At 39.3% G+C, this 17,414-nt stretch overlaps 2 protein-coding genes across 2 annotated transcripts; one reads left to right on the top strand and one right to left on the bottom strand.

The window, feature by feature from the left end:
* Positions 1-3,911: 3,911 nt before the first annotated feature.
* LOC142445696 (olfactory receptor 8J3-like) lies at positions 3,912-4,889 on the bottom strand. The gene has a single exon (XM_075547634.1). It carries the CDS (start codon positions 4,857-4,859, stop codon positions 3,912-3,914), a length of 948 nt encoding a protein of 315 aa, XP_075403749.1. The 5' UTR covers positions 4,860-4,889.
* Positions 4,890-16,208: 11,319 nt separating this feature from the next.
* Positions 16,209-17,194, top strand: OR8K1 (olfactory receptor family 8 subfamily K member 1). Its single transcript, XM_075548146.1, has one exon. It carries the CDS (start codon positions 16,238-16,240, stop codon positions 17,192-17,194), a length of 957 nt encoding a protein of 318 aa, XP_075404261.1. The 5' UTR covers positions 16,209-16,237.
* The last annotated feature ends 220 nt before the right edge of the window (positions 17,195-17,414 follow it).

Below are 17,414 nucleotides of genomic sequence, written 5' to 3'. Positions count from 1 at the left end.
GGACAGCCCCTTGCTAAAGGGTTGTGGGGACTAGATAAGCCAGTCAGGGTGCAGCGTAGCAACGATGAAACGTATAACTTTCCTCTAGTTCTTAAATGCTTCCTCCCCTAACTATCATGATCCCAATTCTACCTTACAAATCTGGCTAGACCACAGGATGTACATTGGGGTAGATAGGAAGTGGAAACACAGGGAACACAGATGTCATCCTCAGAACCAGTGGTGAGAGTGGCGATGCCTGGAGGGTGGAGAGAATGTGGGATAGAAAGGGGGAACTGATGACATGAATCTACGTATAACCTCCTCCCTGGGGGATGGACAGCAGAGAAGAAGGCGGGGGAGGCATCAGACAGTGTAAGGTATGACACAATAATAATAATTTATGAATTATTAAGGGTTCATGAGGGAGGGAGGAGCAGGAAGGGAGGGGGAAATGAGGAGCTGATATTAAGAGCTCAAGTAGAAGGCAAATGTTTTGAGAATGATGATGGCAACAAATGCACAAATGTGCTTGACACAATGGATGTATGTAGGGATTGTGATAAGAATTGTATGAGCCCCCAAGAAAAGGATTTTTAAAAAAAACACCGTGAAAGAGGAAACCTCATATCAGGTTTGAAGAACAGGAGAGAAGGGGCACTCCTTCAAGAAGGGGTAAAAGGGAGATCTCCTCTTAGTGCCGTACGACAGTGAGATAAGGTCTTCCCACATCCACTAGCGCGCCCAAGGAATGAGAAAGGAACCCCATTGGAAATCCACATCAAGGTCAGGCGAGGGGAGAATTGAGATTTCAGAAGAGGCATGTAAACTTCCGTTGATGGTTAAATGGGGAGATGCAACTTCACACCGGGAAGGGATGCACACCAATAATTATGGCGAACCTAAGAGGAAAATAAACCCGCAAAGTGTCCTGGTGAGACACTTTTGAGTTGGTTTCTGTCCAAACCTTGGGGAATCGCGCCATATGCTATGTACTATGATGCCCTTACACTGTCCTTTCCGGGAACATGACACCCCCCCATAGGCCACACCAGAAGGATCTGACATCGAAATCTCAGAGTGAACTGAGTGGTGTCTCAAAAGTGCCTTTGAACGTGTCTGCAAGAAGACGAGAGGTAATAGAGAGGTCTGTGGAGCCAGTCCCAACCAAGCCAAGTTGACCCCTCTCTGTAGAAGATTGCCCTTCTGAGACTAACACTGAAGATACAGCCCAGGAAATATGGTGGGTCTGGCCAAGACCACAGAAGAGCAAACTAAGAGGGAGAGAGAGAGAAAGAGAGCTATCCTGACCCCCAAAGGACCATGGTACCAGCCCCACCATGAGACATGGCATCCCCTCACTGACCCACAGTATGGCTGAGGACAGCACTGGAGACACAGCAATCATTGTGCGCGGTCTGACCCCACACACACACCGGGGCAAAACAAGAAGGGTGTGCAACAGAGCAACAAGAGGAGCAGAGAAACGAAGTTCCAAAGGAATCTAGAAAATAGACTTCAGACCCTGAAGGCAAGGCTTGGCACCTCATCAGACTCGATCAGAAAATGTACATAAGGGTCAGCAGAAAGGCCTGAAACTATTTATAAGACCTTTTCAATTTCTTCTTTATTTTTTAATGTCTATCTATATAAGATAGGCAAGATAAGCAGGTGTACAAAACTGATAAAACTGATATATGGATCATATAAGAGCTAGAAGATCCCCCAATAAAATGCGTTATAAAGAAAGAAGTTTGAAACTTCCTGGGATGGGAAGAATTAAAGGACGGCCACCCCAAGACGGTAGAATTGGTGGTAGTTGGAACTTTGGTGTCATCTTCGGCTTAGCAAATGTCCAATCAAGGGTGGCCCATGACATGATTGAAATGATTTACTACCATAAATAAATGAGAATATCTCCACAGTGAACCAAAGGCAGATATAAAACATAGATTCAAGAATGGATTTTGGGCTCACATAATTCTATCTCCAATCATAATAACAAGTAGGTCTTATGACATGGCCCTGCTTGATATTTGCCCACAGGAAGCAAACACAAAAGATATTGGAGTTATAGCAAAGTCTAGTGAAAAAGATCCATGGTGCCTGTCTGTCAGAAAGAATCATATCTGGGGCTAAAGGCATGTTTTCAAACAAGTAGCCATGTAAGTGGGATGGCAAGTAAGCCCACTTTGAGCAAGCACAGCTACATCTGTGGTCCAAGGATGATAAATGATATAATCTCAGCCTGAAGGAGGGAATGCCATCAGAGCATAAATTGTAAGATTCTGATGCACCGAAGACTATAGATGACAATGGAAGCCCAAAATGAATTTTCAGGATATACACAGGGAATAAGGAGATGTTCCAAAGTCTTAGTCCCATTTGGTACTCTGCAGATGATTTTGGGTACCCACTGTCCTCCAATAGCCTTCACCAAATTGAGTGTTCACAACTGAAGCTCATACCTTTCCCTCCATCAGCTTTGGATTTTATTTGCCATCTCTGAATCACACAGGCTAATGTGCTTCTTCCATGTCGATTTAATTGGCACCTCATTTAGATGGCTACTTATTTGAATAAAAGACTTAAAAACCCCAGATATTATTCTTTTTGATAGTCAGACACCATCTACATTCCTCACAGGAGAAAGCGGAGGCCTACCGTCTCCCATAAATATGTGCACCCTTGGAACCCTATTGAGTGTGTCTATGAGTCAGAAACCATTTAAGGCAGGGAGTGTTTTCAAACATTCCTTTAAAAACGCATTTAACAGTGGCCTTCACTTTTTAGGTAAATTTATTCAATTTAATCACAACCATCATTTTAAAATACCCAAAGCATTATATTCCTAATAGTAAACGTAAGAGAATCATTTTATGACTTTGGTTCCGGAAAAGATCTTATAGACATATTAACAACAAATACTTTATTTTAGAAAGAAGTATAAAAAATTGGACAAAAAATTGGACAAAAAAGATTTTTAATTTTCAAAAGTATCACATGGAAAATGAAATAGGACAGAATATAAGAAATTAATTGAAATATCACATATTCAAAAAAAGCCTGGCATTGAGAAGTTATAAATAATATTTACAATGCAGGAATAAGTAGACAAATCATCATTCATGATGAGTAGAATATTTAAATAGATATCTTTCCCACGTACAGAGTGAAAATAATCTAATCTGATGCACAACAGGAATGGTCACTAGGAAAAACAAAGTAAACATGGTACCTATATACACCGAAAAAACAAACAAAAATTATTCTAATTAAGTTAATTGACAATAGTAGCCACCAGTAAGTTTGTGAAGGCACTGAAAATTTCATTCATATATGCTGAGGAGAAAATTTTAAAAATAATCTGACATATTCCTAAAGAGTTAATAGCACATTGTCCTATTGATTCTGCTTCTAGGTATCTACTCAAGAGAAATGAAACATGATATAATTATGCAAAAGTTCATAGAAAGCATACTTACAATTTCCCAAAATTGAAAGAGTAAGATATCAATCAAATAACAAATGAAAAAATAAAATATTTTCCATGAACGTTTGAAACCCTTCATAACTATATATGAATGAAAGAAAATAGAAAACAAGCTACTACATATTATATGAAATTTTCCATTACATTAATATTCTACAGCCTATATTAACGGCCTTAGAATTTACTCACTCACTCACTCACTCACTCACTCACTCACTCACTCACTTACTCACTCCCTCCCTCCTCCCCTCTCTCCCAGATCAATTGATAGGGACCACCAGTTGCTCAGCAGGAGAAAGACAAGGCTTTGGACTCCCTTTCAGAGTTTTACTCCCAGAAGCCCACAGGAGCATTTCTACTCAGTCCTGCAGGATTTCTGTGAATCAGAATAGACTTGATGTCAGTGAATTTGATTTTGATTTACTCGCATAGCTTAAGATTACTTTAGTTTAAAGGTTTTAGTTGGATTTGATAGCAATCTCATTAAGGCAGCTTTTACATCCTTATTCCGCAAACTGTAGATCATAGGATTCAGCATAGGAATCACGAGTGTATAAAACACTGATGCCATTTTATCGGAGTCTAATGAGAGGCCAGTTTTGGGCTGCAAATACATGTACAGGAGTGTCCCATAGAACACCGTGACAGCCATCAAATGGGAAGCACAGGTGGAGAAAGCTTTTTTCCTTCCTTCTGCTGATCGCATCCTGAGAATGGACAAGACGATATTAGAATAAGACACTAAAACAATAATGATGGAGAGAAGCAAATTTGTAGCAGCAGAAATGAAGATGGTTATTTCAATTAAATAAGTGTCAGAGCAGGACAATGCTAACAGGGGAACAGAGTCACAGTAAAAATGGTTGATAACATTGGAGGAACAATACGACAGAGAGAATACACAAGATGAGACCACGATGGTTGTCGAGAGGCTATAGGCATAAACAAAGGCTACCAAGATCACGCAGACCTGTCGAGACACCACCACCATATAGAGCAGGGGGTTGCAGATGGCCACATAGCGGTCATAGGCCATCACCGCCAACATGCAGACCTCAGCCACGATGAAAAACAAGAACCCGCCCATTTGAGTGGCACATTCGTAGTACAAGGTGGTTTTCTTCTTTACTAAGAAATTGCTCAGCATTTTAGGGGCAATGACGGTCGAATTGCCAAGGTTGATGAGTGCCAAATGTCGAAGGAAAAAGTACATGGGGGTTTGGAGTCGCGAGTCCACGGTGGTGAGGGTGATGATGCCCAGGTTTTCTGCCACGGTCAGCCCATAGATCGCCAGGAAGACAAAGAACAGGGGGACCTGGAGCTCGGGATGGTCTGAGACTCCCATGAGAACAAACTCAGTCACCCTGGTGAGATTTTGAGGGGCCATGGAGGAATTTGGAAATTCATCTGTTTGAAGAAGAAAAGGAAAGGTAGTTACAAACGGTCCTGAAAAAAGTTCATGGGTCTGGAAAGGGGTCTTGTGAGTAGTCACACACAATGTGGAAAGACATTGCTGCAAGATTGCTTGGTGAGTAAGAGTGAATAAAATAAGGGCATTGGTGGATAAGAGTGTTGGCTTGATTTCAAATAGAAGAAGTGAAGAAAGTCAGAGAAGATAAATGTGACAGGATTAAAAATAGGAACACTTCCTCAACATTACCCATACCTTTCATTATATGAGAGATGTTTGCAGGAATGACAGATGGATGTGGATTAAAAAAGATGTTTGTGTCTGGGGCTTTTGTGACTGGGTGGGGACCCTGATACAGTGTCAATATTAGAATAACTGATTAACTATGCTATTTAGATAATCGTTCACGGAAGCCAGTGCGTTAGTTTGTAGATGCTGTCGTGAGGTGCTGGTGGATTTACTCCGACTTATACCTATCATAAGTACCAGAAAGAAAACACTGCGGGGTCCTGCGCTCTGTTCACAATTATTCCCTTGATTCAATCGATGGCTGGAGCCCTGGTAACGTAGCTGTAAAGTGATTGGGCTGCTAACTACAAGGTCAACCGTTGAAAACCCCCAGCTGCTCTCTAAGTGGAAGAAAGGTAGGGTTTCCTACTCCTATCAAGAGGTATAGTCTGGAGAGCACACAGGGCTGGGGCAGTGCCACCCTGTGGGGTTGCTCAGAGTCAGAATCGACTCTAGCAACTCAGAGCCCAAAAGTCCATTGTGACTCACAGTGGCCCTGTAGGACAAGGCAGAACGAGCCTTGCCCTTGGGCTTTCCGAGACTGTTCACTCTTATCCTGAGTGCGAAGCTTCATCTTCCTCTAGAGGAATGGCTGTGGAGAAGGGTCTCCCTTGTAGGTAGGAGACCAGTGTACAACCCCTATGTCACTCGGGCTTCTCGCCACACTGTAAATATTTGAGAAATGTCAATACAGATGATTGTCTTAGTTGCCTAGTTGTTGCTATCACTTTAAAATTAGCACAAGTGGGTGACTTTAACAAAGAGAAACTTGTTTTTTTCACAATTTCAAGGCAGGACGTTTGAATTCACGGTTCTGGCTTTAGGCGGCAACTTTTTTGCCTCCCTGGCAAATGCCTTGTCGGTTTAGCTATTGCTTGTTTCTTGGTTCCTCAGTGACCTCCTTGTGGCTCGGCATCTATCCCTCACCCCCATCTCACCTCCCACCCCAATCTCTATTTACTTAGTCTCCCCTTTTATATCTTGTAAAAGAGTGACTCAGAATGCAATCTACATGAACTTGGCCTTAACATAACAAAGGTAACCCATTGACAAATGGGATTATAAATGGCATAGATGTTGAATTTTGGCACACATATTTTGGGGGGACATATTTCATTATGTATCTCAAATTTTTATCGTTGTGGTTTGCACCCAAATTCGTCTAAATTTTTCTTCAGCCACTCTGAGCCCATTTCAATGAGAATCAATCCTTGACTCTTGAGAGTAAAGAATTTCTGTGTCATATTTGTTACCCTGTAATGTCCAAACAGGTCCATAGCCTGGAAACGTACCTTAGTTTAAGCATTATTTCAGTTTTGTGTGATCATAGGTAACACACAATGTCTTCCCAAAAGAACAAATTGAAATGTCTCATCTTCTGATATAGACATAGGATCTTTAAAGACCAGTATGCAAACCATTGTATGAAATGTAGATGAACCAGGCGGGTGCAGGGTAGCAACGATGAAACATATAGCTTTCTTCAAGTTCTTAAATACTTCCTCCTCCCCCACTATCATGATCCCAATTCTACCTTACTAATCTGGCTAGACCAGAGGATGTACATAGGCACAGATAGCAACTGGAAACACAGGGAATCCTGGACAGATGACTCCTCCAGTACCAGTGGTGAGAGTGGCGATGCCTGGAGGGTAGAGAGAATGTGGGGTAGAAAGGGGGAACTGATCACAAGAATCTATGTATAGCCTCCTCCCTGGGGGAGGGACAGCAGAGAAGAAGGTGGGGGGAGACGTCGGACAGTGTAACATATGACAAAATAATAATAATTTATGAATACTGAAGGGTTCATGAGGTAGGGGGAAGGAGGGGAAAATGAGCAGCAGATATTAAGGGCTCAAGTAGAAGGCAAATGTTTTTAGAATGTTGAGGGCAACAAATGTACATATATTCTTGACACAATGCATGTATGTATGGATTGTGATAAGAATTGTACGAGCCCCCAATAAAATGTTTTTTTAAAAGAAGAAAGATAAATGAATTTCACTGACCTCTAGTGGAAGAATGGCATCTGGTTCTTAGCGATCATCGCTGCATGACCTTACAGGAGGAATGGTGCAAACCATACTGCCTGGAGTGCCTGTGTCTAAAGTGCAAATGATACTGGATGACACTGATTGTGTTTTACTTACTTGGGGAAACGACACCAGGGACTGGTTCCTTAGGAAGTTTTCCCTCTAGGAGTTTAACCAGGTACCCATTGGGGCCACTTTATCCTGGTGTGAGCCTATGTCCTTGAAGTGAGTTAAACTCTACGGTAACTAAGGGTCACAATGGTTATATTCCATCTCCCCAATTAGCACTTAGGCATTCAGAGATTAATTACTTCTAAAGATGGAGGATTTGAGAGCTAAAGACATGATCTAGCAATCAAATGAGAACATACTATAATTAAATAGCTGTGTAGTATGTTTGGTGCAAATAATGTTCTCATTATGCCACTGTTTATTGTTTCTGCCCTCTTGTTTTTGTCAAAGTACACGAGTGGCTTAGTCATTAAGGAATGAGTTCAAGTGGTGATAGAATCCATGTAAATACATTTATTGTAATGAAAATATTCTTTACTCATATTTCAGAGAAAAGGAAGAAAGAAAATAAAATTATCCAGATATTGACTGAGGAAGATTAAAATACAATATTTGGAGGTGAATCTTTTTTTCCTTATGTCTGAATATGATATTTCTGGAGCTACACATTCAAATTATTTTGTACATCAAAACACTTAAATAGAGTTTTTTCATGTAATGCCTAATATAATTATGTAGACAAGAATTATTCCTGAGACAGTTCTCTGCTCCGTGGCTTAAAAGAGACACTTCTCTTTTATAATCACAAGATTGCCAACTTGTAGCACTCTTAGTCTTGCTGAGATATAGGGCCCGGTGTCTTTTATAAAGAGTATACATATATGTTCATGGTAGAGATATTAATTTTATAAGGAAATAAACATAATGATATTATTATCATTGAGATGTTTACAAGGTAGTCACAGGAATAAAGATAAAGTGAGATTCAAAAAAAGAGGGGAGGAAGAAAGCAAGAGTCATTGCCAGGGCAACAATGATAGTGTCCTTTGAAGTGAGGAATAATCATTGTGAATTCCATGCGTCATTGGATGTGAGTTCTGAAATCTATTATGCAAAATGAGTCAATGAAAATCATCACAAGATCACTGTTGATTTGAAGATATAATGGGGGAAAATGAACTACCTTTGTTCTGCTGTATGGAAGGGGGAAGGTATATTGGTCTTGGGATATCCTTCTCACTCCCGCCTCTGCACATATCAAATGGTATGATACTGCATTTAGCTTGCAGGCATATTCCCATATACTCAGATATTGTTTTAAGCATTTGGAATTTGAGGAAACATTCCCCCAGAATATTGTCAATCCATGGATGCTTAAATTCACAGATACAGAACCTACATATGTGGAAGATCAATAGATACACAATAGGAACTTATTAAGTAATTTATAAATATACACCTGGTGGCACTGACTTGTGAGCTTAAACTGTGAACTACAAGGTCAGATGTTCAACCGCACTACCAGGCAGTCAGCAAGAGAAAAGTGTAGCTCTCGGCCCTGGTGAAGAGGTACAGCCTTGGAAACCCTGTATTTGGTTGCCATTGCTCTGAATTGACTCCATGCCAAGGGGTTTAGTTTTGGAGTTATATATATATTATATACCTTTTAACATTTTCCTTTTTCATATAGCAAAGAAATTTGGGCAAAAGTTCTGAGAAACAAAATAAAAATAGTACACAAAAGAAAATGCTATACTGGTTTATTTTTTAAAATACACACTACATGAAATTTTAACTTGCTAATATTATTGGTAGATGCTGTTGAGTCAATTTTGACTTCTGATGGTCCCATGTTACCTACTGTCCTACTTGAGTTACCTGGCTGTATTCTTTATGGCAGAAATTTGCTAGGTCTTTTCCCTTGTAGAGTTGTTGTTGGAATTTAACTCCAAGCCTTTTGGTTAGCATCAGAGGGCACTCAACTTTTATGCTACCAGGTTCCATTTGTTGATATATAACAAAATATACAGATTTATATATGCTTGGCTGTTGGGTTAGTCTGGATACATTAGAGAAACAAATTCACAGAAACTCATATGTATAAGAGAGAGTTTTCTATACAGGGTAAGTGCACATCAAGAATACATCCCAACCCAGTGCTGCCCAAGCCCACAAGTCCAACATTAGCCCATATGTCTGACAACAATCCAGAAAGTCCTCCTCTATCACACAAAACACACACAATGATGCCAACTTCAGGGAGAAATCTGAATCAGTGAGCATGTGGCATCTCAGAGCTGGCAGGGGTCTCCACACAGCTGCTCCAGCACCTGGGACTGCAACGGAGTAGGTTCATGTGGCTTCTCCTCAGGGATGCCTTACAGGAAGTGAGCCTTGCCAGCTGAAGCAGGGAACTGATAAGGCAGCTGGACCCTGGTCCAACCATCACAAAGCAAGACACCTGAGAACTAGAAATGCAAGGCTCACTGAGCCATTTATCCCTGTGCCCTTCAATTAACCACACAAGTGTTTATCAGCCAGGTTGACACAATAAACTTTAACTAGCTCAGCTGTTTCAAAATCTTCGCCAATGTACCAAAAAGAATCATGAGAATAAATGGAGAAAATGGTATTGGCGTTGTCAAGGATTTCAGTTTCCTTGGACACACAATCAAATTCAATGGAACCAACGGTCAAAAAATAAATTATGAATTGCATTGAGAAAATCAGAAGGAGAAGGGAGTTTTACGGTGGTGAATAGCAAAGAGAGCACTTTGAAGACAAAGGTGCCCCTGATATGAGCCATAGTATTCCTAGTTATTGCATTTGAATGAAAGGCAGAACCATTATTAAGGGAGGCTGAAGTAGACTTTTGAGTTATGTTGTGGCAAAGAGTATTAAATAGACGATGAACTGTCAGAAAAATGAACAAATCCATCTACAAAGAAGCAAAACTAGAGCATTCTTTACAAGAGAGGATAGTGCGACTTCATCTCACGGATTTTAACCATGACCCCAGCGGAGACAATTCCCTGGAGAAGGACGTCATCACTGGTAAAAAAAGGGAAACCATAAGGATGGCATTTTACTGTAACTATAGCAACGGTTGCCAGGTGGTACGAGACTGGCCAGTGTTTTTTTCTTTTGTACATAGGGTTGACATGAGTTGAAACCAATGTGAAGACAAGGCACAACGGTCCCATTTGTTTGCCCATCCTGTTCAGTTTCTTTATGTGTATATTCATAGATTGATTTTATTAATGCTATATCAGGATTGTGTATGTAATAGTGTTTAATTTTGTTACCTTTGACTTTTAGGATCTTCTCTTACCTTGAAATATATCTATCTATATCTATCTATTTATATAGATAGATATAGATAGATATATAGAGATATATAGCTATAGATATATATAGATATATATAAAGATTCTCCTTTACTTCATAACTTCATATTGTGTTTTTTTTTCACGTGAGTTAATATGCATCTATATTCTACTTTGTAATTTATACTCCATTCCCTGGAAGGAATACACAGACAAACTGTACCAAAAAAGAATCTCTCAGCATTCAGTCAGGAGAAAGGATATGATAGAGAGCCAATGGTAAAGACCCACAGCTGAATGCACTGCCACTCGGACTCCTCGATGATAGGGTACAGTGTGCCTCTAAGTTTCTGAGACTGTAACTCCCTGCAGCAGCGGTTCTCAACCTTCCCCATGCCGGCACCTTTCATACAGTTCCTCATGTGGTGGGGATCCCAACCGTAACATTATTTTCGTTACTACTTCATCACTGTCATTTTGCCACTGTTATGAATCATGTGACCCCTGTGAAAGGGTCGTTTGACCTCCAGAAAGGGGTCGTGACCCACAGGTTGAGAACCTCTGTTTTACAGTCTTTCTATTAGTACTAGGAGTACCATGAGAAATAGAAAGGCCTTTTTTTTAGGGTGCCCTCTGGGGAGAGGGCTCAAAAAATTGTGTATCTCTTTGCCTGAAAGTGCCTGCTAAAAAGGAGAAGGTTTACACAACCGAAAAAGCATGGAGCAGAGAAAGGCTTTAAAGTAGCCAGATGATTAAGAGGAAGAGGATGAGAAGCTCTTAAGTATATTTATTTGGAGATTATTTCTAAATCCAGCAAAAGTACTGAACCCCCCAGGAATAGTCACTTCTGACTCACAGTAACTATAAGGCTCAGGAGGACTGTCCGTTTGGATTCCCAAGGCTGTAACTCTTTACAAGACGGAAAGCCTCATCTTTCTATTGAGGGGCTGATAGTGGGTTGAAACTAGTGATATTTTCTCTAGCAGCCGAGAAAGTAATCCAATAATCCATCAAGGCTCCTCCTGGTAAAATCTTTGGTTACTAAAATTTTGAATGTTTGAATACTGTGTAATATTATTCTGGCAGTCATCCTTACTTTACGTACATGTGTGAAATATGCATTCCGGTGTGCATGATATAGTGTGATATTTCTCATAGCTGATGCTTAGTAGTGTTGTATAATTTACTTATTCATTTAGACTCAGGAACCAAATATCATTGACTTTTCCCTAATGGGGCTTATGAAAGTTAATTAATAGATATCGGAAGCTTTCTCTCTAAGGCAATTACAGCCCGTTAATCAGAGAAACCTGTCAACACCTTAATTCACAAGGGGAAAGAATACTACTTAAATTCTTCTTTCAACAACCAATGCGTATTAAAGTCAGAGCAAGCTAAAGCAGATTCTCTATTACGGTGAGTAGAAAACCATGACCTTTGAAAATTTTCAGCACACACAACTACAATCAGGTCATCCCCAAAGACTCTTGAAGAACCTTATGCTCTGCAAACTCCTCCTTTGAAACGTGCCTCTCTTTCATTTGGGTCAGTGTCCATGGAAGATGTCTTATACCGTCCCTACCATTCTATTCTGAGCACTATTGAATTCTTCAATTAGCTTTCCTGGTCACTTGTTTATTCAACAGAGATCTCTGTCTGTTAACTGTGTGTCACTTCTCTTTGATACTTCAGCTCCCATCTCCTCAAGATGTCCCTATTAGGGAGCTAAAATGGAATTACACTTACAAGAACATATTGTAAAGACATATTGCCAGAATTATAATCCTAACTCCAGTATTCATTAGCCGAATTATTTAACTGTGCTATGTATCAATTTCTTTAACACTCACGTGAGAGTATTCACACTGTTTCTTTCCTAGGGCTATTGTGTGAATCATGTGCTACCATATGCAAATTCTTTAGAGAAGTGCTCAGTACATAGAGAACTGATTGAGTTTGCTATTCGCTTGTATGAATCTCTCCTGAATTTCTTTTTAAAAATCTATATTAAAGGTTCATTACTAATCAGAATGGTCAGGTACTGTGTATGTAAGAAAATATATGATCAGGAGAACATTAGAATAAATTATTCAAAAGCCAGAAATGACAGGTGCAAATACATATTGTTGTGATCATCAGGCTCTATCAAGTCAGTTCTACGTTGTCTCAATGCAGACAACAGAACTAAGCGCTGCCTAGTCCTGTGTTGTCCTCACAAAATATACAATCTCTAAGCCCGTGGTTGCAGATACTGTGCCAATCCATCTGGACAACAAGTTCCCTCTTTATTGATAATCCTGCGCTCCACCACACTTGGAGGCTCTCTCCAGAGACTGGTCTTTCCTGAAAACAGGATCAAAGTGCAGGAGATGAAATCTCACCATTGTCTCCTAAAGAGCATTCTTACCACACTTCTTCCAAGACAGATTTTTTCTTCTTATGGCAGTTTATGGTACATTCAATATTCTTTACCGATGAGTAAACAGCGAAGCATCAATTCCTCTCTGGTCTTCCATATCCATTGTGCAGCTCTAGCATACATATGAAAGGCTGGAAAACACCCTGTCTTCGGTCAGGTGTGCCTTAGTCGTCAACAAGATTTGTTTTCTTTAGAAAACTTTACAGAGATCCTTTGCAGCAGATTCTTCCAATGTCTCACTTGATTTGACTTCTTGGTTGCTGCTTCCATTGCTGCACACTATGGATCTAAAAGAAATGAAATCCTTGACAGCTTATATCTTTTCTCTGTTTATCATGATATCTTTTGGTCCAATTGTAAGAATTTTTATTTACTTTATGGTGAGATATAATCTATGGAATGTTGTAGTCTTTGGTTGTCATCAGCAAGTGATTAAAGTCCCCTTTATTTTTAGCAAACCAGGTCGTATCTTCTGCATATCGCAAGCTGATAATGAACCTTCTTCTAATCCTAATACTTCATATAGACCCACCTCTCAGTTGTTGTTGTTGAGTTTTTTTTTGCTGAGCATATAGATTGAATCAGTGTAGTGAAAGGATACAAACTTGACCAAGACTCTCCTGATTAAACTAGAAAGCCTCATCTTTCTACCGAGAGAGAAATATGAGTCTTTCTACTCTCATAAAGAGTTATAGTCTAAGAAATGCACAAGGGCAGTTCTAGCCTGGCCTATAAGTTTGCTGTGAGTCAGAATGGACTCAATAGTAGTGAATTTGATTTTTTTTTTTGTTAAATGCCCTCTTGTTCTGTGTCTTAGTCAATATTCTGCATGAGCATAATAAAATGATATGGAGTACTATTTTCAAAGAGTTATTCATAATGTCTTAGGATCCATGCAGTAGAATGTCTTTGCCTCATTAATTAAACACAGATAAATGCCATTGTGGTATTCACTTCTTTCAGCTAAAAGCAACTGATTTTCATCTGTTTTATTTTTAATCAGGCTTGAATTTCTGGCATTTTCCCCTCAATGTAATGCCACAAACGAATTTTAAATATTTTCAGCACAACTTAGAAGATTCAAGAATTTGTTCATTCTTTTCGCATCACTTTTCTTTTGGATGGGCACAAATAAAGATCTTTTCAAGCCCATTGCATAGTTGCCTGTCTTCCAAATTTCTTGGTATAAGTGAAGTAGTATGTCCAGCATTACGCTTGCTTGTGGAAAAATTGTAACTGATATGCTTTCAATTCCTGGCACCTTGTCCTTAGTCAGTGTCTGTCTATTTTGGCCTCTTTCCTGCAGACATGATATAGAGTGTATTCAGAGTGAGCTGACCATAGTCTGGACTTCTTTCTTTGATTTCTGTTTATCAAACCTATTTTTCTGTTTCTAAATTCAGTCTAATATGATCATGATCATAATTTAGATCTCACAGAGCACGGTGGAACTATAGGATAAGAACTGGGCTATTTGATCCTGTGAAAATGTAAAGTCTAAGAAATCATATACAAGGTTTCCCTGAGACTATAGTGGCAAGGTGAGTAATTTGAACCCAACAGCTGTACAATAAGAGAGAGCTGAGGCTTCTTGTTTCAATAAAAGTGTATAGACTCAGAAACCCAAAGGGGTAGTTCTACTTTGACCTATCAGACTGCTATGGGTCAGAACTGACTCAACGGCAGTGAGTTTTGGTTTGAACTTGTATTCATTTTCATGAGCTTCAGTACAAATTTGCATTTGAGCATATGGTTCCACTCAGCAGTTAGTTCATGGTCTTATTCTAACTAATGGTATTGAGAATCTCCATTATTTATTTCTACAAATAGAGTTCATTTGATTCTTACGTATTTCACTTGGTGTGCTACACATGCATATTTGTTGACAAGAATCTATTGTGAAATCTCCAACATAATTTCTGTCACAAGGAGTAACTTTTCAACTCCCATTCTATTTCCCTTAATGTTTACCTTCCAGTCACCAGTAACTATCAACGTATGTTTATTATGCTTGCTCAATTTCAGTTTTCACAGTGAGTAGAATTTTTATTTTTTCTCATTTCAAGTCATGCTCATCTTTATTTCATCGGATTTTGAGTCACACCACATGAGCAAATGAAGGGCCGAAAAACTTTATTCCTTCTAATTCATTAAGGCTTACTCTACTTTGAACAGGCAACTCTTCCAAAATTATGTTTTGAGTATTCACAACAGCAGTGTTTTGTTTTTCATTCGAACCTGAGAGGCTCATCTGGCAGTATTTTATCAAACCATGTGTCACTATTATTCTTAAGGTTTACACTAGCCTTTCTTTCCCTAAAGGAGACTGTCAAGTTTCTCTTTCTAGTATGTTTTAGTATTAAAGTTCCGATGAAAACTGTCCATTATTGGTCACCCTGATGATATTTGAAATATCAGGGCCATACCTTCCAGCACCACAGTAACCTGCAAGCCTTCACAGTCAGGCAAACTGACTGCTGTGGAAATGCATATTAAGATACTAATTTAAAATTATAAATTTAAAGTGTTACACATTATCTTTTTTATTGAGTGGAAATGAATTTGAATGGGCTGGATTCCGGGGAAATTTCTCTTTTAGCATTATTTTCTAATACCCTCTTCCCCCTCAAATATAATTAGAAGCAGTGAAACATATGGTTACTCATCATAGGTTTCCTACTCAACCACCTGAATTTTTGTTCCACTGAAAATCTGAAAAATCCCTCATGCTTTTCTACTTTATAGATGCTGATGATGTGTAACAGCATGCAGTTTCTGGATAACGTACAAATATTGGTTTTATAAGCTATACAAACATTTTGGATGTCTGAATGAAATGTAATATATGCCTTTTGGGCACATTTAAAATGATCTTGGGTCAAAGAAGTAAATCTTAGTAGCTTCATTAAAACTATTTATACTAGGAGGAAAGTCTGGAAGATGGTGTTCTTTTTATTTCCCAAATTTATTATGTTTAAGATTGAATGAAGAAATTTGCATTTTGTAAATCAGTATTTGTATACATCTTGTAGCTTAGTAGAATAGGTAAAAAATTCAAAAAACACTTGCTACTCTCTTTTCCCATTTCAAAATTTCCTTAATTGTATAGCAGCAATGTCAGCCTGGATGGTTTTCGTTCAATAAAGGGAGAAGTGTCTATATAGAACTGGTAACAGAAAACATTGCATCGTTTTGTTTTAAGATCTCTGAGAAGCCAGCCTCTTAAACATAAGTAATATTGGTTTTTCATCTTACACAGGTTACTGAGACGAACATATGGAGAAACAAAATCATACTGCTGTCACCAGGGTGACAGAATTTATCCTCATGGGCATTACCAACAACCCCAGGCTTCGAGCGCCTCTCTTTGGGATCGTCTTCTCCCTGTACGTGCTCACGGTGGTTGGCAATCTGGGCATGATTGTCCTGACCCATTTGGACTCCAAACTACACACCCCCATGTACTTTTTCCTTAGGCATTTGTCCATTACTGATCTGGGTTACTCCACTGCCATTGGTCCTAAAATGATGGTAAACTTTGTAGCTCACAAAAATACAATTTCCTACAATTGGTGTGCCACCCAGCTGGCTTTTTTTGAGATTTTCATTATCTCTGAAATGTTTATTTTATCAGCAATGGCCTATGATCGCTACGTGGCCATCTGCAAACCTCTTCTCTATATGATTATTATGGCTCAGAAAGTACGTTGGTTGCTGGTAGCCACTCCCTATCTATACAGTACAGTTGTGTCCCTGCTTCTGACAATTAAGTTATTCCAATCATCCTTCTGTGGTGCCAACATCATCAACTACTTTTACTGCGACTCCGTCCCACTGATGTCTATGCTCTGTTCTGACACCCGCGAATTGGAATTGATCATTCTGATCTTTTCAGGATGTAACTTGCTCTCCTCCCTTTTGATTGTTCTGGTATCCTATGTGTTTATTCTTGTGGCCATCCTCCGGAAGAACTCAGCTGAGGGAAGATATAAAGCCTTCTCCACTTGTGGCTCCCATCTGACCGTGGTGGTTGTATTCTATGGGACCCTGTTATTTATTTACTTGCAGCCCAAGTCCATTCACTCATTTAATACTGATAAAATGGCTTCCGTGTTTTATACTCTGGTGATCCCTATGCTGAATCCATTGATCTACAGTCTAAGGAACAAAGACGTAAAAGAAGCCATAAAAAGAACACTAAGTAACCGATGCAAACTCGCCCTGCTATTTTAACATACAATGTGAATGTGGATTCAGCATTCTGAATTACACACATTTTTAATTTCCCAATTATTTATTTCACTTCAATAGGAATAGCTAAACTGTATAGCCAGATACGAATCCAACTAAAGTTCAAAGGCATAATAGGACCTATATTACTTAGAAATAAAATCTCAACTTTGAGGTTGAAAGAAGGCTTATAGGGGTAACTTGGTCTAATACCAAAAGGGTA

The sequence above is a fragment of the Tenrec ecaudatus genome, chromosome 4 (assembly GCF_050624435.1).
Source record: "Tenrec ecaudatus isolate mTenEca1 chromosome 4, mTenEca1.hap1, whole genome shotgun sequence".
In the NCBI taxonomy this organism is placed as follows: domain Eukaryota; kingdom Metazoa; phylum Chordata; class Mammalia; order Afrosoricida; family Tenrecidae; genus Tenrec; species Tenrec ecaudatus.
The sequence above is the reverse complement of the archived record's forward strand: the minus strand, read 5'-3'. Positions and strand labels throughout refer to the sequence as shown.

Excerpts from the sequence above, each read along its gene's own strand:
- LOC142445696 (XM_075547634.1), bottom strand. The coding sequence starts at position 4,859 with ATGGCCCCTCAAAATCTCACCAGGGTGACTGAGTTTGTTCTCATGGGA.
- OR8K1 (XM_075548146.1), top strand. The coding sequence starts at position 16,238 with ATGGAGAAACAAAATCATACTGCTGTCACCAGGGTGACAGAATTTATC.